The following is a 27,141-nucleotide window of genomic DNA, read 5'->3' as shown; positions in this document are numbered from 1 at the left end:
TGTGCCGGGCACTCCGGAATCCCGCGGGGATCCCCTCGGCACTCCCCGGACCCCCCGGGCCGGCCGGTGCCGGATCCCCGCACCACGAGTCTGTCCATCCAACGGCGAGCGCTTTATTAACGCAGCGATCGTGAAAAAGTCCCCGCAGGGACACGGCGTCACCCCGGCACCTGCCCCTGCACCACTACACACACGGACTCCTGTAAATAAATGCATTAATGGAATCTGTGGGCAGCCACGGCCCACGGCCGGCCCACGGCACACGGAGCGTGGGATGAGGCGCGGGGTGAGGAGTGCTGCCTGCGCAGGGCGGGCAGCAGAGCGGGGTCCCGGCTGTGTCGCGGTGCCTGCGACTTTCCCGGTGGATGAACCCCTTGGGTAGGCCCGTGCCATCCTCGGTTACTTGGCATCCCGGCTCCCACACCGCCGGCAGAGGCTTCCCATGCAGCCAGGCTGGGACCTGAATCCTGCCCGGGGATTCAGCGCTTAGAGCTATTCGGAGTGGTGGCGAATGAACGCCCTGAACCTCAGGCGCTTCAGGAGACGAGACAAGCCCATCCTGGTCCAGAACCGCGGTGCCGGGTGAGCTCAGCTGCCGGAGCTCCGAAGCTCTCGGGAATCTCGGAGGTGGAGGATTGTCTCCCTCTCCCGCTCCGAGAGGGCACCGACACGGTCCGTTGCCGGGGGGAGTGTTCCCGCTTCTCCAGCCCCCGCAGCACTGAGCCCCTTCCCCTCCTGGAAGGCACTTCATGAACGCTCGGCCCCAAGGATCACTGCTGGGGCTCCGGGGGGAATTCGGTATCAGAACGAGCGCGATGGATGAAAAGTGGATTGTGACTAGTGAGGAATAAGGGAACTGCAGGCAGGATCGGATCCTTGGCACGGAGCCTGGCGATCTCGGACAGTCTGGGATTGGCCTCCCAGGTGGTCGTTCCTGATTCAGCCTCTGGGCTCAGGTCTGACCCCCGCGGCCATCAGTGTGTCCCTGGAGAGGGTGACCACTCCATCTGGGACTGTCCCGTTTCTGCAGGGACAGCGTGGCTTTGGGAAGAAAATGGTGACACAGCTACTGGGCCACGACCTCCTCAAAATCAGAGAGGTGCCGCATCTGCTCGGCCTGCATGGAGTGTCTGCGGAGGAGCTTCCTGCGGGCTCTCAGGTCGCCCCGCCTGGGCGAGCCGGGTGCGAGGGGCACCAGGGGCTTCAGCCCAGCAGCCAGCGGGGAGGGAGCTTTGCTGGAGCCGATGTCAGGGATCGGGGGGTTGGGGTTCACATTCAGCGGGGGCAGATATCCCGGCCTCGTGTGGGAGATGTGGTCGAGCAGCAGGGTCCCGGATCCTCGCCTCTCCAGCAAGCCAGGTGGTCGGCGCCGGACAGTGCTGGGCGATGTGCTCGCACTGCCAGAGGGAGACTCTCGTGAGCCATCCAGCAAGGCCAGGTGGGACCCACTCAGCTTCCTCCTCTCCGATGGCCCCTTCCCCATCTCGGTGAGGTGGGAGTCTCCGTTGTGCTCCATGCCTGGCCTCCACCAGTGCAGAGTGTCCATCCCCGCGGCTGAGCCGGCGGCTGAGCCGGTGCTCTCTGGCTCCTCCGGCACTGTGCTGCTGTGGTGCAGGCACGGGTGGGCAGCCGGGCTCTTCTCCTGGGTGGCTTTCCATGCCAGCGGCCCCAGTGCCTGCTCGTCCACCATAGGAAAGAGAGCGGGGTCCCTGCCCTTGCTGCTGCTGCTCCGATTGAGGGGGGTCTTTTTGGAGAGCGAGAGGTCTCCAATGCCCATGATGACATCCTCGTCAGCACAGATGTGCGTGTCATCACGGTGTGCCGAGGCTGCCAGCACTGAGGGTGCCACCAGACCCCACGGCTCCGACCGCAGCCGCTTCAGCCGTGGCAGATGGGCTTTCCGGGCAGTACCAGCTCTCTGGCCTGGGGAGGGTGGCTCAGTGTCCCCAGTGTCTCCAGGGTGTGAAGCGTGTGGGGTGAGAATGCTGCTCTCCTTCTCTTCAGGGGAAGGTGCTGAGATGGAAGTTTTCAGGTGGGCATGGGAGGGTGCTGTGCCCACCTCGGGGGGGGCTCTCTCTTTGAACTCCAGAGCAGGGGGAACATTCAGGTACTGCTTGGTGGTCTTAGTGCCAGAGGCTGATATGTCCATGGTGATGATGATCACTTCCTTCCCCTTGGCTCTGCAGGCATCCAGGAGGTGCTGCAGCACAGCCTTGTCATCGGCATTGATGGCGTGGACCAGCGCCGAGGCTCCTGAGCGGTCCTCCAGGCTGGGGTCTGCCCCATTCTCCAGCAGCAGGGACACCACCTCCCCCCCAGCCCCACGGATGCAGGCATGCATGAGGGCAGTTTTCCCAGACTTGTCCTGGATGTTGGGGTCAGCTCTGTTGTCCAGCAAGTACTTCACCATCTTGGCCTTGTGGATGCTCTGCTGGTCGACGTGTGTGGTGATGCAGGCCACCATCAGGGCTGTCTCCCCCTTCTCGTTGCTCTCGTTGATGTAAGCCCCCCCTTCCAGCAGCAGCCGGGTCAGCCGGAGCCGGCCGAGCCACACGGCCTTCAGGAGGGAGTTGCTCCCCAGCTCTAGCTCCGTCACCTCATCCATGGCACTGGCTGCTGCTCGGTGCTGGGTGATGGCAGCAGTGGCTGGTGGCTGCAGGAGGAACCGTGGAGAGGTGAGCCCTGCTCCTTCATCCCTGCCTTCCCGGGATGCCATGCTCCGGGCACTGCTCTGCACCCCACTGCCCCTCTAGCCACATCCACCCACCTCCTGCAGGCAGCTGCCCAGATGCACTGGTTTCCTGAAGAGATCAGAGTGTTCTTGATGGTCTCCACTGGCCTGCTAGGTCTGGGGGGCCACAGCATGAAGCTCACTGGAGACAGTGTGAGCATCCCACATGGCTTCTTGGGCAGGAGCTGGGGTCTCTGCTTCCCCTCTGCTGGAGGGAAGGAGAAGCAGCCACAGTCATGCTTTCTACTGTGTTTCTACTGCCCCCGGCTTCTACTGCCCCCACTGCCCCCTGCTCCTGCTACCCCCGCCCCCTGCTCTCAGTGGCCCCCACTCCTGCTGCCCCCGACTCCTCGCTCCTGCTGCTCCCCATTCTCTGCTCCTTCCCTCTGCTCCCTGTCCCAGTCCTCAGGCCGTTCCTGGAGCCCTGGGCAGCCGGTGCCCCCAGAATCCACCCGGGGTGGGCACAAGCCGCCCAGCCCTTCCCCACGCCCCCGTGGCCTCTGTGGGTGTCCTGCAGCCCCTGGACCTGCGGTCAGTGCTCGCACCGGGGCAACGCCAGCGGTGCAGCCCCGTCCGAGAGCTCCCCACGGCCCCTTCTCGTGGGGACCCCTCGAGCCCGGGGAGACCCGGGCGTCGGTTCTTCCCCACCCCCGCCAGGCCGGTGCCTCCCGGCGCCCCTCCACCCCGGGGCCATCCCGGTCCCGCTCCCGCCGCCGCCCCCGGCTGGTGGGGATGGTGGGAGCGCCCGCCACCCCCGGCCCGCTACCTGCTGCCCGGCGCCGGTGTCGGTGCCGCTGCCCTGTGCCCCTGCCGGGGCTGGTGTCGGTGTCGGTGCCGGTGCCCGGTTGCCGGTGTCGACGCCCGGTGTCGGTGTCGCTGCCCTGTGCCCCTGCCGGGGCTGGTGTCGGTGCCGGTGCCCGGTTGCCGGTGCCGGTGCCCGGTGCCGCTGCCCGGCGCTGCGCGAGGAGGAGGGCGCGGGGGGGCGGCGCGTCCGCCCGGGGGTGGGTGCGGGGAGCGGCGGGGCGGGGGTGTCCGCGTGCCGGGGGGCTGGAGGGGTCTGTGTCCCTGCCTCCGGGTGCGGGGGAGCGTGTTCGTGTGCGGGGGTCCGTGAGCGCGGGGGTGTGCGGGTGTCCGTGTGCGGGAGTGTGAGGGGGGAGTGTCCGCGCCCCCCCGTGCGGGGGTGTCTGTGTGCGGGGGTGGGATGTGAGTGTTCCTGCCCTCGGGGATCTCCAGATGGAGATGGTGGGACCCTGCCGTGGGCAAACCGGTCTGAGCCCACAGCCGGCCCCACTTGGAGCCGGGGGAGGTTAGGAGCGCCCTGAGCCCCCTCTGGCGTTAGTAACCCTGTGGTCTGAGCGCACATCTGGGGAACCCGAGCACACAACTGGGGCACCTGAGAGCACGCCTGGGGCACTGGAATGCTCTGTGCCGTGCAGGGGAAGCCGGGGTCCCTGCATCTGCTCCTCGGGCAGAGCTCCCTGTGCCAGTGCGATGCACCAGGACTAGCACCAGCCTGCTGTCCCTCCGGACCTCCTTTGTCTCCAGATCTCGTTTGTCTCCAGATCTTCTTTGTCCCCAGATCTCTCATCCGTGCAGGAACCTGCTTCCCAGCAACCTCCTCCACTTTCCTCGGTGGCTCTTTTGGAGCAGTCCCAACAGGAAGAGGGAACTGGGGGGAAGGTGGCTCTGTACTTCCACAGGCCGTTGCAGCTGTGAGGGTGTTTGTCATTGCACCCTCTGGATCATGTTAACATTAGGGGGAATTTCTCTTGCGATTAATAAAATATAATCTAGTATTTCAGTGTTCTTTAGTCAGAGATGAGGATGACAATGAGAATCAGAGCCAGCAGAGATATTAAGTCAGTCTTATCACATTAGGGAGCATTTGGAAAACCTTATGGCAGCTTTGTCCTGACTCTGTTAATGCAGAGTTAATGCAGTACCTGCCTAAACTGGCCACAAAAGCCCCAAAAATGTGTCTGTCTGTCCATTTGCTGTGCATGAGCACACCAAGTTACTTGTAGAAAATAAACACCTTAACTTTTAAAAACACAATAATATAAAGACCTTAATAAAATAAACACCTTAAAAAAACCTCCTGAAACCCACAAGTTTAGAAGACAAGCTGTGGTGGCAGGAAGAGCACAGGCTGCCCGGGATTGGGGTTGCTACTCCAGCACCAGAGGAAGCCACCGCAGCCCCTGAGTCAAGGAGGGTCTACCCCACTCCCAAGGCACCTCAGGGTGGGTCAGGGGTGGTCCAGGAGGGCCAGAAGGAGGGAGGGGGTGGTGGAAGTTCTGGGGCCTCAGCAATTGCAAGTAGGAGATTGTTGGAAGGAAGTGTTGGGGAGCTGACATCCCCCACAAACACTCCTTCCTCCTCTGCCACCCTCGCTGCTCCCATGAGTTGTCACTCCTGTGCCAGGCTGGCTGTCCTGGCTGGAGAGCAGGAATGACCTGTCCTTGCAGATGTTCAAACGTGAGAGTTCCTTTTCCTGCTCCACCAGCCTAGACTCCCCAGCTTTAAGGTGTCTGTGGGGAGGGAGATGCCCCAGCAGGGAGGGCCGAGCATGGTGACACCAGCTCCGTTATGCCAGTCATCCCGGGCAGCTGGGACCTCCATGGAGGGGAGCAGGAACAGCCCCTGTCTGCTGCCAGGGGGCCTCAGATCTGCCCCAGCCCTGTCCCGGCTTTGCAGAGCCAATGTGTCCACCTATCTTCATCCTCCTTGTCCTCCTTGCCAGTATCCCTGCCATCCCTGAGGATGCCATGGCAACGGGGCCGCAGGGATGGCTGCTGGAGAAGCTGCAGCTCCACGCAGGACTCTGAGCCCTGGGTTTGATCTCAGCAGTGCCTGCACAGCCTCGGGGGCAGTGAGATGGGATCTGCACATGGTCAGTTTGGGACAAGACTGGGATGAGGTGGCTTTGAGGTGCCCAAGTGTCACCCCGAGGTGCTCTGCCCGCACAGAACAGCCCTGGCAGGATGTGGAGATGTGGAGGGCTGGGCAGTGACTGGAGGTGCTGCTGGTGATACCAGTACCCTGTGGCATGGGTGGTACTGGTACCCGGAATCCTCACCTGGGCAGGAGGCTCTTTCCCCCTGGCAGGGCAGAGAGAGGCAGAGGGGACACAACTGTGACACTGATGAGAACATCAGAGATGCCAAGTGCTTCGTGGGGCCACCTCAGCACCATCCCACCTGGATAAGCCAGGCAGTTCCCATCCCTTCATTAGCCTGCTGAGGTTATGATTAGAGTCTGGCCCAGCTCAAAGGAGGGGGAGCTGCTTTCTGGGACTGTAATGGGGCTCTCTGGTCTGTGGGGTGAATGTCCCCAGGGCATTCAAGGGCGCTGCAGTGATGCCTCGGGGGGCTGAGGCCATGGGAGCAGGGACAGGATGGCAAGGGGCTGTTGGCTCCCTGTGCTCTACAGCTCCAGAGGAGCTGCAGCCCCCGGCTGGGCAGAGCCGGGTCTGTCTCTCAGGGAAGGGGTTTGTCCCAAAGCCTGTGTCCCGGCACCTTTGGACCCCCAGCTCAGGCACAGGTGGGATGCCAGTGCAGCCTTGGCAAGGGCTGAGCCGGCACCGTCTCCCCGGGGACACCCGGCGCTGGCGAGTTCTATTTTGGGCTCTTTGCCGAGGGCTGTGTGAGCTATTCCTGCCAGCTCATCCCCACACGGCGCCGTTTCGCCGTTTATAGCCGTGCTCCCCGAGCCCAGCACAGGGGTAGGGGAGCTCAGCATTCTGAGGGGGACCACCGGCTCTGCTGCCAACGCTCCTATTGCCTGGGGCACAGCCCAGGTTCCCCGACCTGTGGGGCACAGTGGGGCACAGAGGGGCTGCCCTGGGCATGGGGGGTCCCAGCCCAGGCCATGCCCCTCCATGGGGTTTCATGGACAAAAGTATCCAACCGTGCCCACAGCACCTCGCTTTCCCCTCAGACCCGAGCAGGGCTGGAGCCTGGGGCAGGTTTGCCCCTGCTTTGATTGGGACCCTGATTTCTCCTGCTGGAGTACCGACTTCCCACAGTGTGCTGGAGGTTAATCAGCTAAAATCTGGGATGTCAGTGACGTTCCTGCCACTGTCACCTCCTGTGGCCATGCAGCACTGCTGTTTTTGTCCCCTCTGGTCCCTGGCTTTGGCCAGAGGCTTGAGCTGCAGCAGCACCTTGGCCAGGCTGGTGGAGCAGCAGCTCATCCCAAGCCGGCGCCCCAGGAGCGATGGATGGAACAGGCTGTGTGACCCTACGTCCCATGGCATTGCCATGGGCACGGGGATCTGGCACTCTGGGACTCTGGGACTGAAGGGTGTGTCCAGAGGGACCTGAAGTGGATGATGCAGGGGGTGATGATGGAGTGGGTGATGCAGCAGATGATGCAGTGGGTAGTACAATGGGTGATGCAGTGGGTGATGCAGCAGGTGGTGCAGTGGGTGGTGATGATGATGCAGTGAGTGATGCAGTGGGTGATGCAGTGGGTGATGAGGCAGCAGGTGATGCAGTGGGTGATGCAGTGCTTCCGGAAGAGGCTGCATCGCCCGAAAGCAGCTGCATCACCCAAAGCAGCTGCATCATCACAGCGAGAGGCTCTGATGTCTCTATAGCAACCATGGGGTAAAAATAGTGCAGCAGCTTTAGGGAGCCATCAGGGCCCGGCAGGGATTGCTGCTGGGATGGGTGCGTGGGGAGCAGGGGCTCAGAGGGGAGCAGGGGCTCAGAGGGGAGCAGGGGCTCAGAGGGGAACAGGGGCTCAGAGGGGAGCAGGGGCTCAGAGGGGAGCAGGGGCTCAGAGGGGAGCAGGGCTCCCTGTGCTGCCAGGAGCTGCTGCTCTGTCAGGATGCTCCAGGGCCTTCGGCAGCTGAGGGGAGGAGGGAATGGGGTGTGGGGCTCAGGGTGTGGGGCTCAGAACGTAGGGTTCAGGAGGTGAGCACAGCAGTGCAGAGCCTCCAGCTGCTTCTGCACCTCTCCCCTGCCTGTCCTCTCTCTCTGTCCTGGCTCTGGGCTGAGGGGATGGTGATGGGCATTTGCATACCAGGGTTTGTAGGTGCCTTGTGCCCTGATCACGCCTGCATCCTCACTGCCATGGTGGTGAACTTGGATCCAGGGCTGGATCCATGTCAGATTGGCAGCTCTGCAGCTGCACTGGCTATGACAGACCTCGCAGGTGGCTGTGCCTGCTGTCCCCTCCCTGAGCTGAGGAATTCAGTACCTATCTCCTTCTGATCCACGTCTGAGGCATGAACAGTTACAACCTTTTCTCTAAGTAGGAGGGTTTGGAGCTGGGTGGGATCAGGGTCTCTCCAGCCTCTGCTCCACAGTATGGGGTGTCAGTTTGACTTGGACTCTAATAAGTTGTGGAAAGGTCTGAAAATAGGAATGTGCTGCTCTGTGAGCCAGAGCTGCTCCCCTTTGAGACACCACAACTAGTGCAGTGTGCTGGGCCTTGGAGAATGGCAGCTTCCATCCCTTGGACCCTGAGCACCAGTCTCCAGGGAGCTGGACTGTGGGACTGGGCAGGATGCAGGTGATGGGCTCTGGGGATGCTGTGGGGCCCAAAATTATCCTCTTTCACTAGGAGCAGGATTGGGAGCTGTCCTGGTGTGCTGAGGAGTGTGGGGTATCTCACCTCCTCCTGCTCTCGCTCTCAGCTTCCCGTACCACTGTGTCCATCACCAGAGCCCTGGGTACCCCACTCCTCTGTCCTTCCCTCTCCCAGTCCTGCAGACACTGTGGTCTTGACAACACATCCATCTCCCTGCACTTCTCCATGCTTTTCCCTTCGTAATCTCCACATTCTTCCACCTTCAAGGTGGGTTTTTCACCTGGATGTGCTCCAGAGGGGAAGTGGATAACCCCTTGGATTGAAAGACAGGAAATGGCCTTGATGCCAGGCTGGAAATCACCAGATCCTGGCAGGAGGGAATATCTGCAGAATGTCTGTGGGCCACGGTGGAAGATGAGGCCGGTTGTGCTACAGTGGGTGAATCACTGAATCTCAAAATGGTTTGGGTTAAAGCTCATCTTGTTCCATCCCCCTGCCTTGGGCAGGGACACCTTCCACTAGACCATGTTGCTCCAAACTCTGTCCAACCTGGCTTTGAACACTTCCAGGGAAGGACCAGCCACATTCCTGGGCAGGCATAGGGGGAGTGGAGTGACAATACAATTCATGTCATTAATTGCCAATTAAGATGAGAGCAAGTGGTCTGGGGCAGACAGAAAAGATGCTTGGCCTCCCTGTGTTTATTGCTTGTGGCAATGGACAATAAACTCCTTGGGGTTTTGTGAGTCTTTCTGGGGATTTTCTGGTTTCTGGATGGGTGATTCCCTGCTCTGAGCTCTTGGAAGCAATGCTGCAGCTCAGATCCTGGCAGACCACAGTCACTGAGGTCTGACGTGTGCCTTGCCATGGGAAGGGGTTGCAGGCTACAGTGCCCATCCAGTGCTTTTCTGTATTTTGCTTAATATTATTAAACTAAGTTTTATAAATATTCATGACAAGGAAATCAATGTAAAAATATTCCATTCTCTCAATTTGCTTATTTAATTTTAGCAACTTGTTTTCTCTCAAGAAGCTGTTATGTTGCTCTTTGGGTTGTGTTTCACTTCTAACCCTGACAGATCCCCACAGGGAACAGTGATAGGGAAACATCAGGGCCTGGGCCTCAGGACTGGCAGAGCCTCAGGGCTCTGAATTGAATTGAAAGCCCAGGATCTGGGTAGTTGGATTCTGACTTTGTCAAAGCTGAGGGATGAAATGTCTTCAGCCTGGAGAAGAGAAGGCTCTGAGGAGACAGACCTTAGAGCCCCTTCCAGTCCCTAAAGGGGCTCCAGGAGAGCTGGAGAGGGACTTGGGACTTGGGACTTGGGACTTGGGACAAGCACCTGGAGTGACAGGACATAGGGAATGGCTTCCCACTGCCAGAGGGCAGGGTTAGGTGGGATATTGGGAAGCAATTCTTCCCAGTGCTGAGGCCCTGGCACAGGTTGCCCAGAGAAGCTGTGGCTGCCCCATCCCTGGAAGTGTCCAAGGCCAGGTCAGATGGGGCTTCGAGCAATGTGGTCTGGTGGAAGGTGTCCCTGCCCATGGCAGGGGGTGGAATGAGATGAGCTTTGAGGTCCCTGTGGTTCTACTGCCGAGCACACCTTACACCCTCTGCCACCGCTGTGCCAGGCTGCTGGCAGGTGAGGAAAGTGCTGAGCGGGGGCAGGAGATCTGAGTTTGCACTCCTCGGAGCGTGTGTCGGAAGCGAACTGATCCGTATTTAACGACAGAGCAGAACAATAACCTGCAATTACCTCCGTGCTGTGCCTGCGGGGGCGGGCGCTCCCCGGCAGCACCGGGGGTGGGCGATGTCGCGCCGCGCCCCGGGATGGGTGGGTGACCCTCCCCGTTCGTGGGGGGGACAGGCCACCCCCACCCAGCGCAGCCCCCCGTGGGACCCTGGCCTGCCGTGTGCCCTGACAGGGGCTTGGCTGCTGCCCCCTGTGTGTTTCATGCCTGTGGGGTCCCCCCGAGTCCCTCACCCTTGCATCCCTGCTGCCGCAGCGGTGCCGGTGCTGCCACAACCATTGCTGTCTCTCTCCTTCAAGGAGCTTTCCAAGGGGGTCACTGGCCTCTTGGTGATCAAAGGGACATGTTGTGTCCAGTGGGTGGGCAAAGGACCCCACAGTGAACCCCTGTGAGGCTCTGCCTCTCCCCAGAGCTCCCAACTCCACGTGCTCCATGTGGGATGGAGCATGGAGCGAACCCCTGAGTCCACAGGCACAGACATGCTGCCTCAGCAGTGCCGGGCTTTTTCCAGTCGTGTCTCCCCCTGCTCCCACAATATATGCGGATGTGCTTCCATGCCAGATAGTCCAGGCAATTGTCCCAGTTCCCCATCCCGTCTCCCTCCTGGGAGAAAGCAAGTTGTACCAGTGGGCTTTGCTGGGAAAGCATTGTGGGGGGATGAGGGCATCGGTGCCAGATTGGTTGTGTTGGGAAAAGACACTTGGCACTTTGGTCCCTGCCCTTGCTGACAGTTACCTCTGTTACCGAGGCCCAGGTGGGCAGCGAGGGTGCAGCTCACGTTACCCACAGCAGGCTCAGTGCTGTCACTCTGGCAGCGCCAGGGCTGTGCCCTCAAAGGAGGGGGCTTTGCTTTCCCACTGGGAATGCTGTAGGTGGGAGAGGTGCTCTCTTGTGGGGGCTCTGCTAGACCTGGGGTTACCTCTTGCAGAACAAGCAGCGGCTGTGGCGGGGCTGGCAGGGACAGGGCCAGGGACGGTGGGATGTGCTGGGGCCGCGGCACTCGCGTGTCCCCGCAGCCGTCTCTCTCGTGTGCCAGGCCCCGGGAGCTTGGCCCCGGCTGCCCAAGGGCTACGGCAACTTTAATATCTCTGCTGAGTGAAATTTCCTGGTGTGGCTTTCATGTCCGATGGGACACTTATGAAATATCCGGATTCTGTTTTTTTCTGAAGAAGAGGAATTTCCTCTTCATGGCTTTAATATCAGGGCTACGTGCTCAGGGCGGGAAGAGGTTGCGCGGCAGCGGCACCGGTGCTGGCTCAGCCCTGGCCCCCCCTCGGCCCCGACACCCCCGGCCGCGCTGTCCTGGCCCGGCTCCCCACGGCTGGGGCTCGGCTGGGGCCGGCGCGGGGAATTTGGCTGCCTCAGGAGTTTTCCGGTGGTGCTAAGCCGCCTTTTCATGGCTGATCACCCCACCTGCCGCGGGGGAAAGCCAAATGCACACTGACAATCCGCCGGCGGCTGTTTGCAGAGGGATCAGATGAGGTCCTGGCCCCCTGCTGAACCCCTCATGCAGAAGAGGCTGTGAGAACGCAGGCACTTGCTTTTGGGGCTCCTGGAGACTCCAGGTGCTCACCCCACACATTTTGGGGTTCCCAGATGTTCCAGCCACTCATCCCAGCTGATCTGGGGCTCCTGGCACATCCAGGTGCTCCCCAGGGAAGATCCCCCAGTGCTGCTGGCAGCTGAGCCAGGCCGAGGGATGCCATAAGCATCCCAGTTTGGTCCCTGGACCAGCTAATGACAGGATGCTAAGGAGGACCCTCCTCTTCCCTTGTTTCATTTTGTGGGTCCCCAACCACCTCCCTGGAACGAGAGCAGCCAGAGGGACTGGAAGGCCTCTGTGTAGAGCAGTGTTCTGCCTCCCTGGCTCCTGAGGAATAGATGGGCTGGGGGGACATCCTGGGATCCCCAAATGCTCTGAACCCACTGATGCCAGCCTGTTGGATTGTCTGCCCAGAGCTGTGGGATTGAGGGGTCCATCCTGTGCAAAAGCCATTGGTGAGGGGTCCCTATCTAAGGGGTCCCTGACAGAGCCTGGCCCAAATGCTGACATGTCCTTCTCTGCTCCAAGAGGATGCTCAGGTTTCATGGGGAGGGCTGCCTGTGGCAGAGCCCCAGACCCCCAGCTGTGGTGGGAGCTGCTGTTGGGCTACCTGTGGATGGGGGGAGCACCCAGGGCACGGTGCAGCTCTCCCCAAACAGCTGCAGCAGGAGCAGGCAGCCGTGCCCTGCACAAGGCAGCGTGGTCACCAGATGAGCCCGGGGGGGACAAGACCCCCACACTGGGGCCGTGCCTCGCACTCAGCGTCTGGGGACAGACCAGGGTGTCAGGATGGGGCCCAGGCTTGGGAATGGGAGGCTCTGGGATTGGGTGTGTATCCCCTCCCCAGGCCAGCCTGTGCATGCAGTGCCTGATGTGGAGCTGCTCCTCCACCTCGGTCCCTGCCCTGTCACCTGCGCCTGGAAATGGAGGTGATTTGGGGCACCCAGCCCTGGGAGGCTCTGGGATCCCCCTCTAGTCTCTGTCAAGCCAGGGGGCGGGCAGGGAACCTCTGGGTGCCCATGGGGATGGCAATGTGTTGGGGAGCCCTGTGGGGCTGCAGCGGTCGGTGGCTGTGGAGGGGCCAGGGCAGCCCTGGGGCACGGACCGTGTGGCCAACAGGTTTTGGCCAGGCCATGCTGTGTTTCCCATGGGAAAAAAACCTCCTCCCAGTGCTGGTGCTGGCTCTTTCCTCTCCATCGAGCCCCACATCCATGGGCAAGCACCCCGGAACACCAGTCTGCTGGCATAGGCCCTGCAAAACACTTCTGTGAAGACAGGGAAAATCTGACTGATGGGAATAGCTGGAAAATTGGGAAGAAGAGGTTGGACATGTGAAGGGATTCCCGGGTCTTTTAGAAGAGTGGTTTGTGATGCAGGAGCAGCCCCCATGGGACCCCTGGTGTCCCTGGGCTCAGCAGGACATGGGCAGGGTGGGAGTGGGGGGCTTTGCCAAGTGGACACTCCCTTACCTGGGGTTTGCTGTCCTAAATCCCTTGTCCCTTCGGTGTGCTAGTCATTCCCTTCATCTGGTGCGGCTGGAGACAGCTGGTGAGCGCTCACCTTGAAAATCAAGGAAACATTGGGAATAAATCACATTTGATGAAACAATTTGTTTTTTTTTTTTTTTTGATTTTTTTCAATTCCCGGCACCAGCACAGGAAAGCACAGCAGTTTTACACTCATTTCTTACTTTACTCTTTACACCAATTCCAAAGAATCCAAGCTAAGTCCGCTGAAACACAGGCAAACAATAATGTATTAAATAGCATCTCAAGACCTTTTCCAAAAAGATGCGTTTTCCTGCTGGAGACCTGCTGCAGATGCTGAAAGGGAAAATCCCGGAATGACGGGACCCACCCGCTCTTAATGAAAAAAGATGTTTCTTTATCCCTTGCATTTGCTTTGTGGTCAGTTTATCCAGAGCCAACATCTGGAGCTGCAGAGGCACGGATGCCTGGTGCAGCTGGAGCTGGGGTAGCCCAGGGGCCATCAGGGGCCGGTGTCGGAACGGTCGCTCAGTCGCTCGGTCGCTCGTGTCACTCCCATACCCTTATCAGTTCTCCGTCCAACAGTTACAGTGAAGAAGCTGGGCTGGAAAAGTGATAAGGACACGAGAGTGGCCTCAGGAGACGTTCACCCCTGGAACTGTGGGATATAAACTGTAGGAAGCCAGCCAGAGCGGTAACAGGGAACAGAGTTTGGGGTATCACCAGATGTCTCTTCTCCCGGTCGGCGCCGTCTGCGGGGATGGTGGAGGGAGGCATCGTGGGGACCTCGGGGTGCCGCAGCCCAGCCTGCCCGTGCTGCCCGCAGTGAGTGCCCCGCGCCCCTGGGCTCCCTCTGCTCCAGCCCCCCGGACACTCCCCATTCACAACTTTCATAACTCAGTCCCCTCCCTGCGGGGAGGGACCGTCCCCCTGGGCCGCGCGCCCGCGGGGCTGAGCCGGCACCCGGCCGGCGGGGCGCGGGTGGGACCTGCCCGCCGCAGGATTAAGCTGTATAAATCGCGGGGGTGCAGCCGGGCGGATTCGTCTGACGCTGCAGAAAGGCACCCACAGCCACCACCATTCCCAGCCTGCCACCGCCACAGTGCCGGGGGACTGGGGCTGGGGGTGCTCTGCTGCCGAAAGGCAGGAAAACCCCACGGCGGGTGACCGAGGAGGGGCCTGGTACCCTTGTGCCTGCTCCAGCTGCTTTGGGGCCCCTGTGCCAGTGGTGACATCCCATCCTGTGCCCCAAGGCACCTCCCCCTGTTTCACCATGTCCCTGTGCTGTCCTCCACTTTTCTCCTGAGTGATTCCTCCCATCACCTGCTGGAGGAGGGTGGGTGAGCTTGGTCTGTCCCGGTCAGTGCCACCCACTGGAGACAAGGATGGCTGGGGGACCACGGTCAGCCCCGTCTACCAGCACCTCCACCCTGGAGTGCCCCAACCCTGCTGTTTTCAGCTCCAGTGCAGTCAAGTCTGGAGCTGAGGAATCCGGATCTCCACTCCCTGCTCGGGCGTGTGCGAGCCTGTCACGACATCGGGCCGTTAGTGAGCACCGGGAATGGTCCCGCGCCGGGCGTGTGAGGGGATGCTTGGGTTGGGCCAGAGATTCTCCTAGTGTGAGTCAGTGGCAGACAAACCCTGAGACCACTCCAGGGTGATGCCAGGAGGGTTCTCTTGGCTCAACTGTCCCACGGCCATGGTCCTCCTCTCCTTCGGCCATGGACGTGCACAGGGTTTAGTGGCAGTGATGAGGAAGGTTGGAGGGAAGGCTGGAGGTGATAAAGCAGCCATTGATGCTGATGCCGTGTGTCCTCACTGATGCTCTGTGTCCATATGGATGCCCTGTGTTGACACCGGTGCTCTGTGTCCTCCCTTTGGGCCACTGTCCTCCTCCCAACCTCTCCTTCCCTCTTACCCACTGCTTCCCAGAGGCTTTACCATGCTTTCTCAAGCGTGGAAGGAACACAGGGTGACTTTTCAGGTGGAAATAGCCTTTTTTTTTTCCCAAACTAAAACATCTCTGTAGTTCCTGTTGTAGGACAGTGAGCTGCGGGAGCTTCTGCATGTGCGGGACACCAAGGTCTGTGTTCCCTGTGGCCGTGGGATCCAAGTGGCTGTGGCTGCAGCTCCTTCTGGTTTTGGTCCAGGTTTATTTGCTGCCCAAAGGACAAGAGATTGTGATGGGGCCGGCACACTTGGCATGTGGCACAGGAGGCAGCTGCAGCCCCTTGCTGCCCCTTGGTCTCTTGGCAGTTTTTGGGGGGCCGATCTGGGGCTGTCACTTTGGGGAGCAGCTGCTGTCCCGTGGCAGGGTATGACAAACCAGGGCAGTGCCAAAGGGCTGTAAGAGCATCCCACTATCACAAGGGGTCTGTGTGCAGCGACTCCCTGAGTTGCCCCTGCCCAAGGAACCCTTGTTCAAGCCAGGGCATGGCCACAGCCCTTCTCCTTTTGGTGGCGACGGGTCTCAGGCAGCTTTGGAAGAGCCTTGTGTTCCAGAGAGGAGCCCCAGTCCTGCAGCACTGCTGGCGGCTCTCAGGGTGCTCCCTCCTGCCCCAGCATCACTGAGTCCTGCCCGGTGCCACCTCCCCTGCTCGGTGGGAACCGTGGCAGTCAGACAGGGCCTGCGGGGCTGGCTGCGGCCAGAGCCAAGGCTTTGATCTCCCTGAGAGGCCACTGGACAAGCACAAAAAGACGGCATAGCCCCGGGTCCCGTGTTGGTTTTGGTGATTATGTAGCTGAGCAGCTCCCGGGATGTGAATATTCAGTTCAGAGTAAACAAGATTCGCTCCCAAAATGGGCTGCTTGGCAGAGGGTGCTGGCTCCTGTGATGGCAAAGGGGCTGCTGTCCCCAAAGGAGGGCAGAAACAGGGCTGAGGGGCAGAGCAGGTGGGGCTGCCATCAGGTCCCAGATCTGTAGGGCTGGCATTGTCCCACTGCGTTCTGGTTCTGCAGGTCTGGGGTGTCCCATCAGGTCCCAGCAAGCACCTATCACTGCTGCTCCCATCAGCAGGTTTATCTGTGCTGCCTGTCCCCCCACATACCTCTGTTATTAAAGTGTGAGTGTTCTTCCGCTGCCCCTGGAGAGCAGAGGGATGGGAAGGCTGGGGGTGGGAGTGGGGTGGGGTCGGGGAAATCCCCCGGGGTTGGGAGGAAATTGCAAATACCACCGAACACATCCCTCTCCCAGCGCTCCCTTCTCGGAGCAGCCAGATGGTTTCCCCGGGGGTGTGTGGGGGCCCGGCACGTCCCACCAGCTCCAGAGGTGGCCTCCGCCTCACGCACCGTGGGCACCTCGGGGCGATGTGCCAGGACCGGCAGCAGGCTGAGCTTCCCGGGGCTCCAATTCTCGACTGGTTGGAAGGGACCTCACATACCGTCTCGTTCCAGCCCCAGCCACCTTCCACTATCCCAGGTTGCTCCAAGCCCCGTCCAACCTGGCCTTGAACACTTCCAGGAAAGGGGCAGCCACAGCTTCTCCCTTGGTGAGGTGCTGGGGGCCGGTGGCTGCGCTGCGGGTGCCCGTGGTGGCAATGGGGCTGCACTGCTCCCCGCAGCCACTGGATGTCACCTGCAATATGGACTGTGCGCAGCCGGTGCCGCACAGCCCTGACCCCGCACAGCTCCGGTGCAGCACAGCCCTGACCCCGCACGGGTCAGGCACCGCAGAGACCCGGCACCGCACAGCTCCGGTACAGCACAGCCCTGACCCCGCACAGCTCCGGTGCAGCACAGCCCTGACCCCGCACAGCTCCGGTGCAGCACAGCCCTGACCCCGCACAGCTCCGGTGCAGCACAGCCCTGACCCCGCACAGCTCCGGTGCAGCACAGCTGGGGTCTCTCCTGCGGGGGCTCTTTTCAGGGTACAAACATCGCCTGCCCAGGGCTGACCCCGCGGGGCTGGCAAATCCCCTCCTGCCCCCGGGGCTGCCGGAGCCTCTGCCTGCACACTGAGACCCGCAGCAGTGCCCACTGACGCCGGCCCAGGACCCCCCGAGCTGCTCTGGGTGCTGGAGCTGAGCCCCCGCCTCGCCCGTGCCCTCCGGCAACACCGCGAGCTGCGGTGACCGCTGTGCGGGGGAAAAAAGAAAGAAAAGGGAAAACCCAGCACGTGACAGCTCGGGGGCTGCCCAGCCCTTCCCTGTCCCCACTGCTCCTCCCCATTGCTCTTGACACCTCCACATTCGCCTTCCCGGCTACTCCTGGCTTGGAATTCCCTCTCTGCTCCCATTGACGTGTTTCCATTTGATTTCCCATTTGGGGTTTCCCATTTGGAATTTGCCATTTGGGATTCCCACACCCTCTGCCAGCGCCGGGGCAGGTGGTTGTGGTCCCCAGGGCTCTGCCCCAGCGGCTCAGGGGGCTGTTTGCACGAGGGGTGGGTGAGAACCACAACATCTGCAATGACATCCTTGTTTTTTCCAAACTCAACTGAAATAAGCAGGAGAAAAGGTGTGCTCCTCCTGGGTTTTCAGCATCACCAGGGAAAATGCCGGGTCAGCACAGGTGGGGATTCCCTGTGGCCAGTGTGGGGCTGTGGTTTGGGACCCTGGGTGCCGGCAGTGCCGTGCACAGAGGCAGCACCAGGAACCTGCCCTGGGGGCACAGGGAGCCACTCGCCAGGCTCTTGAGAGCAGATGCTGCGTGAGGGAAGGAGGTGAAGCCAGCACCCAGTTCCTTGGGACCATGTGTGTGCGAGGGAGAGGAGCGGTGCTGGGCCGGCGCTGAGCTGCGCGGTGAGACGCAGGTGGAGCCAGAGCCAAGTGCTGCAGCAGAAAGTGCCGGGATATGGGAAAACATGTTTTTTCCATAACCTCCTACTCAGCTGTTCCAGGAGGAGGGTTAGGAGCTGCAGTGTGCCCAGCGCTCAGCCTGCCCCGGGGGAGATGCTCCTCTCCTGTGTCAGCCTGAGCATGGTGGCTGCAGAAGGATTGGCTCTGGGAACATCCAGGGAAAAAGAAACGAGAGGTTTCGTGCTCAGAGCCCTGTCCCCACGCTCGGAGTCTTGTTCATGTGCTCAGAGCCCCACTCCTACATTCAGGGCCCTGTCCCTGCACCTGGAGCTGCCTGCCCTGTGCTCGGAGCCCCCTTCCAGCACAGCCCCGTGGTGTTGCCATGGGCAGGCAGCACCATCACCATCCCAGCCTCCTCCCTGACGTGAGCGTCAGGGCATCCTCTGCATTTCTGGGCTTTCCAGAAGAATGAAATCTGAAGAGAAGATCAAAGGTCAGTGAGCAGGAGAGCAGAGTATTTGTGGAAGGCCCGGGAGCGGCGATTGCTCACAGCCCGGCGCACATAGCCAGCGCTGGCCGGGCACAGCTTGGCAGGGAGGGCACTGGTCGTGGGCCTGCCCCACAGCAGGGGTGGCAACTTGGCCTGAGTGGTGACAGTGCATGTCGGGGCAGCTCTGGGGTCACACAGGGGTCAGCGCTGGCCTCAGGTGGGCATTTGGAAAGTGAGGTGTGACTTGCTGGAGTGAGTCCAGCGAGGCCATGGAGGTGCTCCAAGGGCTGTAGCCCCTCTGCTCTGGAGACAGGCTGGGAGAGCTGGGAATGTTCACCTGGAGAAGAGAAAGAATTCTTCCTGTGAGGATGGTGAGGCCCTGGCACAGGTTGCCCAGAGAAGCTGTGGCTGCCCCATCCCTGGAAGTGTCCAAGGCCAGGTTAGCCGGGGCTTGGAGCAACCTGGGCTGGTGGAAGGTGTCCCTGCTCATGGCAGGGGTTGGAATGAGATGAGCTTTAAGGTCCCAAACCATTCTGGGATTCTGGGATATAATCAGTTGTTTTCATCTCTCCCGAGAGCTCCTCGTGTCTCTGACAGGCAGAGCCAATGTGCAGTCACACTGCAGGTCTCTCTCGAGCGGAGCTGAGTGAGCACTCCCTGCACTTTCCTGATAAGAAACTGGTTTAAAGTGGGGTCTAATATTCTGTAGAGTAAAAGAACATCTTGGCAGTGGCCCCAAATCATGAGAACCCGGTGCAATCAGACAGTCCCTCTGTAACTCCTCATGTCAGATGATGCTCCTTGGCTCATGTGTCATTTTGATTCCATTTCCCAGTCAAAGCCCCCTCGTCCCCCTGCCCAGCAGGGTAAACACAGCCAGGCCCTCCAACTGGGCATGGGGCTGGGCCCACGATGCCATCCAGGACGGAGTGACTGCCGGGCCAGTGCCCTGCCACCCCTGTCCCCCAGTCTCCGGGGACTCTGGCTCCGTGTGGGCTCAGCCCACGGGCACTTCTCCTTGGTAGCTTTGGCGGGGGACAGGCTCCTCCTCTTTCCTCATTCCCATTTATTTTTGGCTTCCAAGTTGTCATAAATGATTTGAGCTCAACAGTTTTTAAAATTTGAACTCCAAATAGCTATTTAAAGCCTTGACAGGATGCAAGAGTGTATTAAAAGCTTATTTTTAGCGCCTTTCTTAGCGTGAGAGGCTCACTTGGCAGCAGTTTGGTCCGCCTTGCTCCCCAATGACAGACTGAGACCAGCCTGGGAACCCCACCAGGCACCGTGGGGCTGTGAGGAGATGATGTCCTGGGCAGTGGGCATAGTGGGACCCTTGTTTCTCAGTGCCAAGAGGAGTCAAGTGGGTACAGAGTGCCCAGTTACCAGACTCTTGGGATTAGCCATTGCAAAGCAAAATGGATTTGAATGTGCCAGTGCTCAAAGTTCTTGTGATTAATATAGCAATTAGTTAGCACATTGCAGATTTTAAAACTTCTGTTAATTAGAGTCTGATGTTACTTTGTATTCCAGTGCATCAGGATGGAGGAATCTTCCCGAGCAACACACTCTTTCCATGCCCTGTTCCATTCTGACCTTGTGCGGGTGGATTCCCCTCCTAGTGTGCACCAGTTCTGGTGGCCTCACACACGCTATTTCCCTATTTTATTTTGTTTAATCCTGACTATTGTTCTGATCCGGGATATTTTTTTGGCCTGCACCTAATTAGTCATAATTCAGAGGTTTTCATAAGTTGCACACTGCACATGCTGAAGTGCTAATGAGGCATTTCCATGCTGAATCACCAACTAATGATTTACCACGATGATTTTGTTATTAAATCCGCAACCCCTGGCTCCAGCGAGCAGCTCTGGGAGATGCCTGTTTGCTAATACACAGAGACAGTGGAATGCAAGCAGAAAATATTATGAACTCGTCATTGGAGTGCTGACATATTGATGTGGCACCTGCACCTGCCTGCAGGGTTTTCCAAAAAACGCCAGGGAAGAAACCTGACAGATTGGTTATTCGCAGATCCAGGCTGCTTGTTTAACGCACTGCAGCCAAGCCCCTGCACACCCAGGGACCCAGGGAGCATGTGGAAAGCACACTGGCTGTGGGAGTGGGGAGGGAACTGCTGCTGCTCATCCACTGCCCAGCCTGGACCCCACGGACCCCCAGATCCCCAGTCTGACCCATGGGGAAGGAGGGTTTCACAGGGGCTGGGCTCTGCACCGCCCTCCCTTACCACAGTGTGATTTCCAAGCATGGGGGTACCTGAGCACATCCTGGTACCTGAATGCATCCTGGTGCTCAGGCACATCCTGCCCGGGCACAGGGACCAGCCCCACTGCTCCACGCTGAGGTGGTTGAGGCATGTGCCATGTGTGCCGTGGGTGCTGTGTGTGCCATGTGTGCCGTGTGTGCCATGTGTGCTGTGTGTGTTGTGTGTGCCATGTGTGCCATGTGTGCCGTGTGTGCCGTGTGTGCCGTGGGTGCTGTGTGTGTTTTGTGTGCTGTGTGTGCCATGTGTGCTGTGTGTGCCGTGTGTGCCGTGTGTGCCGTGTGTGTTTTGTGTGCCGTGTGTGCCATGTGTGCCGTGTGTGCCATGTGTGTTTTGTGTGCTGTGTGTGCCATGTGTGCCGTGCATGCCGTGGGTGCTGTAGGTGCCGTGTGTGCTGTAGGTGCTGTGGGTGCTGTAGGTGCCGTGGGTGCTGTAGGTGCCGCGTGTGCCGTGCATGCCCTCGGTGCTGTAGGTGCCGTGGGTGCTGTAGGTGCCGCGTGTGCCGTGCATGCCCTCGGTGCTGTAGGTGCCGTGGGTGCTGTAGGTGCCGCGTTTGCCGTGTGTGCCGTGTGTGCCATGCATGCCCTCGGTGCTGTAGGTGCCGTGTGTGCTGTAGGTGCCCTGGGTGCTGTAGGTGCCGTGGGTGCTGGGCTGCCTGGCCTGACCAAGGCGGTGGGAGCAAAATGCTCACACCAGGTTTTGGTCCGTGCTGCCTGGGGTACTCAGCATATCACGGTGTGATGGGGAAGGGCTGGGGGCTCAACGAGGCCGGATGGGGTGGGGTGGGGGCTCCCACCACCCTGTGGTGCTGCCCGGCCTGTGGGCTGGGAAGCTGAGCCATATTTCCCAGTGCCTTCCTGATGCTGCCGTGCAGGAGCAGCATCTCAGATGCTGGGGTTATTTCCCGCTGGCAACAGCACAGAAACGATGCCACTTGTCTCTTCATCTTTTCCTTGTCACTGTTGCTCCTTTGACAGGCTGAGGCCAAGAGCCTCTCCCAGGACGGGCGCCGGGAGCCAGAGCCATTTTGCAGGCTGCAGCACAGCTGGTGCCTGGCGCCCAGAGCCCGGCGCTCCAGCTGCCACACTCCGTGGGAAGGTGAGCAAGACGGAATTTTTAACCAATTCACTCGGTGACATTCACGTACCGCAGCCCAGCGGTTTCTGCTTGTGGAAACATCTCCACAGGGGATCAGGGAAGTGATGCATTTAGAGGGATTCTAGCAAGAAATTGCGAAAATGCCTCCCCGGGGCCGAGGTAAAGCGGCTGTTAGTGGTGGTGTTTATTCATGAGCGGAGTCGGCCAGGAAAGGATGGATTTTGGAATCGCTCCGGGAGCAGAGCGGGGAGGTGCATCCATTTGTCTCCCTGCTCTACCTGCACTGCCAGCCCCGTGTTTGAGTGAGAGCAGGTCCTGTCCTGGCGGGCTGGGGAGGCTGGAGAAATTTCCTTGGACATGAGGGCTGCGACCAGCCAGATATTTTGGTTGCTGTAAGAATTCCTGTGTGCCAGGGAAATGCAAATGGAGGCACAGGGCAGATACTGATTAAAGATCCATTTCAGAGTCAGCTGTTCTAGGTGGTGCAAGGGAGTATTTTGTGGATCAGCAGTGTTGTGGTTTGGGCAAGAGGGGAAAGAAGTGACAGATCCCTGTCATTGTCCCTGCATTGTGTATGAAGTGGCTCTCCAGGTGAATAAATTACTGAATCCCAGAATGGTTTGTGTTGGAAGGCACCTTAAAGCTCATCTCATTCCAACCCCCTGCCATGGGCAGGGTCACGTTCTGCTATTCCAGGTTGCTCCAAGCCCCATCCAACCTGGGCTTGGACACTTCCAGGGATCCAGGGGCAGCCACAGCTTCTCTGGGCAACCTGTGCCAGGGCCTCCCCACCCTCATCAGGGAGAATTTCTTCCCAATATCCCATCTGTCCCTGCCCTCTATCACTGTGAAGACATCCCCCCTTGTCCTCTTCCTCCAGGCCCTTGTTCAAAGTCCTTCTCTAGCTCTCTTGTACCTTCCCAGGTCGTGGAGGTTTGGAGACCAGCGGCTGTGCCTGATGTGCCTGTGCCCTGAGCTGCTCTGGTCCTGCCCTGGCACCTCCAGCTACACCACACATTCACCTTCTGCTTCAGGAGAACTTTGTGTCTCTTCTTGCTGCTCCTGAAAGTCTGGGACTGGGGCAGCTCCCAGACCTGGGACAGGCTGCCAAACCTGGGTGCTGGCACCATGGGTGCTGTGGTGGCTTTAGGAGGACCCTGAGCCCCGTGGTGACTTTGGTAGGACCCTGAGCATGGCAGTGGCTTTGGAGAGCCTCCCTCCCTGGAATGGATTAAACCCTTTCCCACAGCAGTGCTGGCACCCCGTGTGCTGCAGCGGCAAGGCAGGGTGTGCAGAGAGTACAGCAGGAATGCGGAATGAGATGAGATGTGACAGCCCATCTTCCTGGGAACATCGATGTAATCTGCACCAGAATGCACTCAGCCAGCTGGAATCGCCGTCAGCCAGGGCTCAGCCAGAGCTCAGAGCCCGGGTGGGACCAGCCCTCCCTGGGGCGCCCCAAAACCTGTGGGGGTGCTTGGTGCTGGCCCCACGGATGGTGCCAGTGTGCCCTCCCGTGTCCAGGGTAAGGCCAGCAATGTTCCCTGCCCTGAGCTCTCGGTGCTGGGCTCAGGTGGGCCCCGTTCTGGCTCTCTTGGCCCCCCAAAGCAGGTGGGTCTGTGCCGGGGCTGAGCTGAGGGCTCACAAACACGGGGCTCTGCATCCCCTGTCACTCTGCAGGGACCAAAGGGTCCTGGGCAAGTCCTGCCCCACACTGCAGGGGGGGTGGGTGCCCATGGATGGACCCACTGGGCTTATTTGGGACAGGGCTTCCCTTCTCCAGCCTCAGGAGCATCTCCAGTGGCTACTGGGAAGGATGGGCTGGCAGGGGGCTGGCAAGGGGCTGGAAGTGAGGCAGGCAGTGGGCAAGCAGCTCTGCCTGCAGGACTAGACTGCCAGGGAGTGCTCACTAGTGTCACAGGGCTCCTCAGCGTGTGATCCTGTCAGATCAGGGACAATCCTGGCCCAGGAGCCTGGGAACTGCCCCAGCAGAGCTGCTCAGGGCTTGGCCGCAGTCCTTGTGCAGACACAGGGTGTGAGTTTTCATCTACAACAGAGAAGCTGTGGCTGCCCCATTCCTGGAGGTGTCCAAGGCCAGGTTGGATGGGGCTTGGAGTAACCTGGGCTAGTGGAAGGTGTCCCTGCCCATGGCAGGGGGTGGAATGATATGAGCTTTAAGGTCCCTTCCCACCCAAACCAGCCTGGGATTCGACAAAACTTCCCAGGCATTGGTGCTGGAGCCTGGGGCTGGCAAGGCTGGGAGCAGCCAGAGAAGGAAAGCCATTCCTGGTCCCACCAGGCTGCTGGGGAAGGCTGTTGGGAACATGATGGGGCCTTTGTGTGTCCCGTGCCACCACTCCAGAGAGAAGGATGCACAGAGCAGCAGGGAGGTGGATGTGAGTCACCATGGCAACCAGGATGGAAACATCATCAAAATGTGTCAAACAAGGGGAATTACAAAAAATAGAAACCCAGCGTGGTGTGGGCAAACATGGCCCCTTCACAGGGCTGCTCCTGACAGCACCTCGGCTGCTCCCTGGTCACGGTGCCCCCCCCAGCCCCAAGTCACGCTGTCACTTGGGGTGTCTCGTCCCCTCAGAGCATCCCTGAGTGGAGCCCGGTGCCCCCAGTCCCTCTGGCTCCTCACCAGCACACGGACAGGAGTCCTGCATTTGCGGATCTAGTGAGGACACAGCCAGGCATGGACACGTTCAGCACATCAGCCTCTGTCACCCCTGTGCCCCCCCCGACTAATTAATTTGTAATAATAAGCCACGTGCTTGTTTCCAGCTTGTTTTCAAAAAAAAAAAGTAAATGAATTTGTAAAGCATTTGTGCTATTTTATCTGTCACTTAAGCTCCTGGGATTTGCAATTTTAACGCATGACATCAGTTAATCACAATTCTCTTCCAATAACAGTTTTAATTAAACCCACTTTCACTTCTTTTTTGGCTAATTCAGTGCTGTCACTGAGGGCTGCAAATGAGATCACAAGCTGGTGGTTGTTGTTGCTGTTGTTTTGTGTTCACCACTGACATTAGGAAGTGGGGAGGATCGGGGCTGGAGCAGGAGCCTGCTGGGGCTGCCTGTTCAGTACTGTGGGGCCCAGCAATGGCACCGGGGCTGGGGGGTCCCTGTGAGGTGCCCACGTGTTCCAGAGAGGGGATTGGCCGGTGGAGAGCACAGTTTTTGGTACATATTTTCCTGTTATAAGCGGTTGCAGAGGGTCATAGTGATGCTTTTATGGCCAGGTGGAGGGGCAGAGGGCAGAGTCCCAGCCCTGTGTCTGAAGGCTGTTTGCCCTTGGGATGTGGGAAGCAGCTGGTGGCCTCCCACCAGCCTTGGGGCCACGATGGGTTTGGGGTTTTCTCCAGTTTGGGGCCCTTATTCCAAGGAGTGGGAGCAGCCTGTGAGTCAGCTGTGGAGGGGATCCGTGTCAGCAGCACTGAGGGCTCTGGGCAGTGCCAAGCCATGTGCAGTTTGCAGCCCACTGTGAGTGACCAGGATGGGCTCCCAGTGCATCCAGAGCCACCTGGACAGGGCTCATCCTTTCTTTACCGTCAGCACACCCCCCGCCCTCCTCCCTGGCTCCCTGCTGCCCACGTGCCAGTCGCAGCAGGGCCCTGGAAAATGTTACAGCACTGAATCATGCCAGGCTGACTCGGGTCCAAGTCCCACGATGGCTGTGCTGCTCCTCAGGAACAGGGGAGTTGGGGCTGCTTCTATCCCAGGGGCTGGATCAGTTCCAGGGGTTGGTGGGTCTAAGGTGGGGTGTCAGGACTGCAGGGGATGAGGTTGGGTATGGAGAGGTCCTGCCCTGCCACTGGGTCTCACCTGCACCTGTGTCCACAGCAAGTCAGAGCAAATCTCAGAAGAGCAGCTGGGATGCTCCTGGGAGTTGCGTTTGCCTGGGGAACACTGGTCCCCATGGTCCTGCTGTCACTGACCCATGGTCACACAGCCCTGTCCTGTCCCAGTGTCTGTGCTGGGCACTTTGGATTCTGCCTCCCATGGAAGAGGCATTTCCCTTCATCCCCTCCGGACTCCCCTGTCCCAGCCCTGCTCTCCAGGTGAGGGGCTGTCCTCATCGCCCCAGCCCCTCTCCCATTGCTGATGGATGCTGCCATCACATCCCTCCATCCCCTCTGTCCCCTCCTGTGTCCTCTCTCCTCCTGGGAAGTTCCCGAGGCTCTGACAGCCTTTTCCCCATTCCAGCTCTGTGCTGGGATCTCTGGCTGCCACAGCCCATCCTGGGATTGCTGCACAGGGGAAACCTGGAGCAATACCCATGCAGCGAGGTGTGTGGCAGAGCTTTGCTCACTGTGTGTGGGGGACTGAGCCCCCTGACCCACCCACAGGCCCCCCCAGCTGGGGGCTTGGCCAGCACTGCCATCCCCAGCCCGCGCCCTGTGTGGGTGGGAAGAGCCTTTGCCCCCAGCCCAGTTTTCCAGTTGTTTCCTAACTGAGCCTGGAGCAATCCGCTGCTCCGCAGTGACCCTGCCCTTGCTGAAGGAATCCTGTGCAAGGGCTGGAGCAGGAGCAGTTTGTCAAATCATGAGCTGTAATTGCCTGCACCTCACGGCCAGCTGACATCACATGCTGCTCATTACAGACACGGCTCCTGAATGCCCAAATCCATCCCCAAAACAAACAGCTCTGACACCTGATCTGGTATTCAGATTCACCAGCGCTCCCTGCTCTGACAGGTTGCTAACGAGCTTCCCCCAGCAGCCAAGAGCCGGGATTAGCACTGACAGCCACTGCTGAATCTGCAGCGGTGCCGGGATCCAAACCCGGCTCCAGCCCCAGATCTGAATCCGGATCCACGGCAGCCTTGTGGTGACAGAGACAAGCTAAATATGTGGTTGCCTCGGCAAGCGGCTGGGGGGGTGCATCAGCTTTGGTGCTCTCCAGCCCACCACGGGCTGGATCCCATCCATCTGCATCCTGGCACGTTCCCGCTGCTCCGGGGGTCCCAGACCACAGCTCCTCCACTCAGCCTTCCAAATCCCTGCTCCTGGGTGGGCTGAGCCTGGAGCAGATCCACCAGCAGATCTGACGGTGTTCTGTCCCCAGTGTGGTGGGCTGTCCCCTCCTCCCCACCCCTGCAGGCTTGGGAAGGGGGTCTCACCCTCCTCAACGCTCGCATCCTGTCCGGGCCATCCTCCCTTCCACGTGGCTGTTGAGGGGCAGGTGGGATTTGGCTCCCCGCGGGCAGCTCCTGCCCTCCAGCAGCTCTTTGGAGCCCCTCACAGAGCCCGAGGTCTCTCCCTGTGTGTTTGGGACCACAGAGGAACTCGCTGCCCTGTAGTGCCCGGGGGTGCCGGGTGGTCCCTGTGTCTGCGCCTCCACCGCATCCCGGGAAATCAGCAGCCGGGGAGACGGATGTCCCTGGAAGCATCCTCCTCCCACCGGAGCTGGGATGGGCTCCACCCATCACGGGCACCTTCGGGACATTTTAGTGTTCTGTCACCCGTGCTGTTGG

The 27,141-nt window shown here is 59.8% G+C and overlaps 1 protein-coding gene across 3 annotated transcripts; it reads right to left on the bottom strand.

Annotated features, from left to right (window-relative positions):
- Positions 1-97: 97 nt before the first annotated feature.
- Positions 98-3,905, bottom strand: ANKRD34C (ankyrin repeat domain 34C). 3 transcript variants are annotated; one of them, XM_064669371.1, is made up of 3 exons: positions 3,498-3,899; positions 2,768-2,936; positions 98-2,653 (listed from the first exon to the last, which is right to left on the bottom strand). In XM_064669371.1, the coding sequence occupies exon 3, from the start codon at positions 2,603-2,605 to the stop codon at positions 1,067-1,069; it is 1,539 nt and encodes a 512-aa protein (XP_064525441.1). In that variant the 5' UTR covers positions 2,606-2,653; positions 2,768-2,936; positions 3,498-3,899; the 3' UTR covers positions 98-1,066. The 3 variants fall into 3 exon arrangements, with proteins under 3 accessions (XP_064525441.1, XP_064525439.1, XP_064525440.1); XM_064669369.1 differs by having other exon boundaries at positions 98-2,936; positions 3,498-3,905; XM_064669370.1 differs by having other exon boundaries at positions 98-2,939; positions 3,498-3,538.
- Positions 3,906-27,141: the final 23,236 nt, after the last annotated feature.

This window comes from Pseudopipra pipra, chromosome 12 (assembly GCF_036250125.1).
Source record: "Pseudopipra pipra isolate bDixPip1 chromosome 12, bDixPip1.hap1, whole genome shotgun sequence".
Classification (NCBI taxonomy): Eukaryota; Metazoa; Chordata; class Aves; order Passeriformes; family Pipridae; genus Pseudopipra; species Pseudopipra pipra.
This window is presented reverse-complemented; position numbering and strand designations above follow the sequence as displayed.

Coding starts and splice junctions, on each gene's coding strand:
- ANKRD34C (XM_064669369.1), bottom strand. CDS start 2,716: ATGGCATCCCGGGAAGGCAGGGATGAAGGAGCAGGGCTCACCTCTCCA.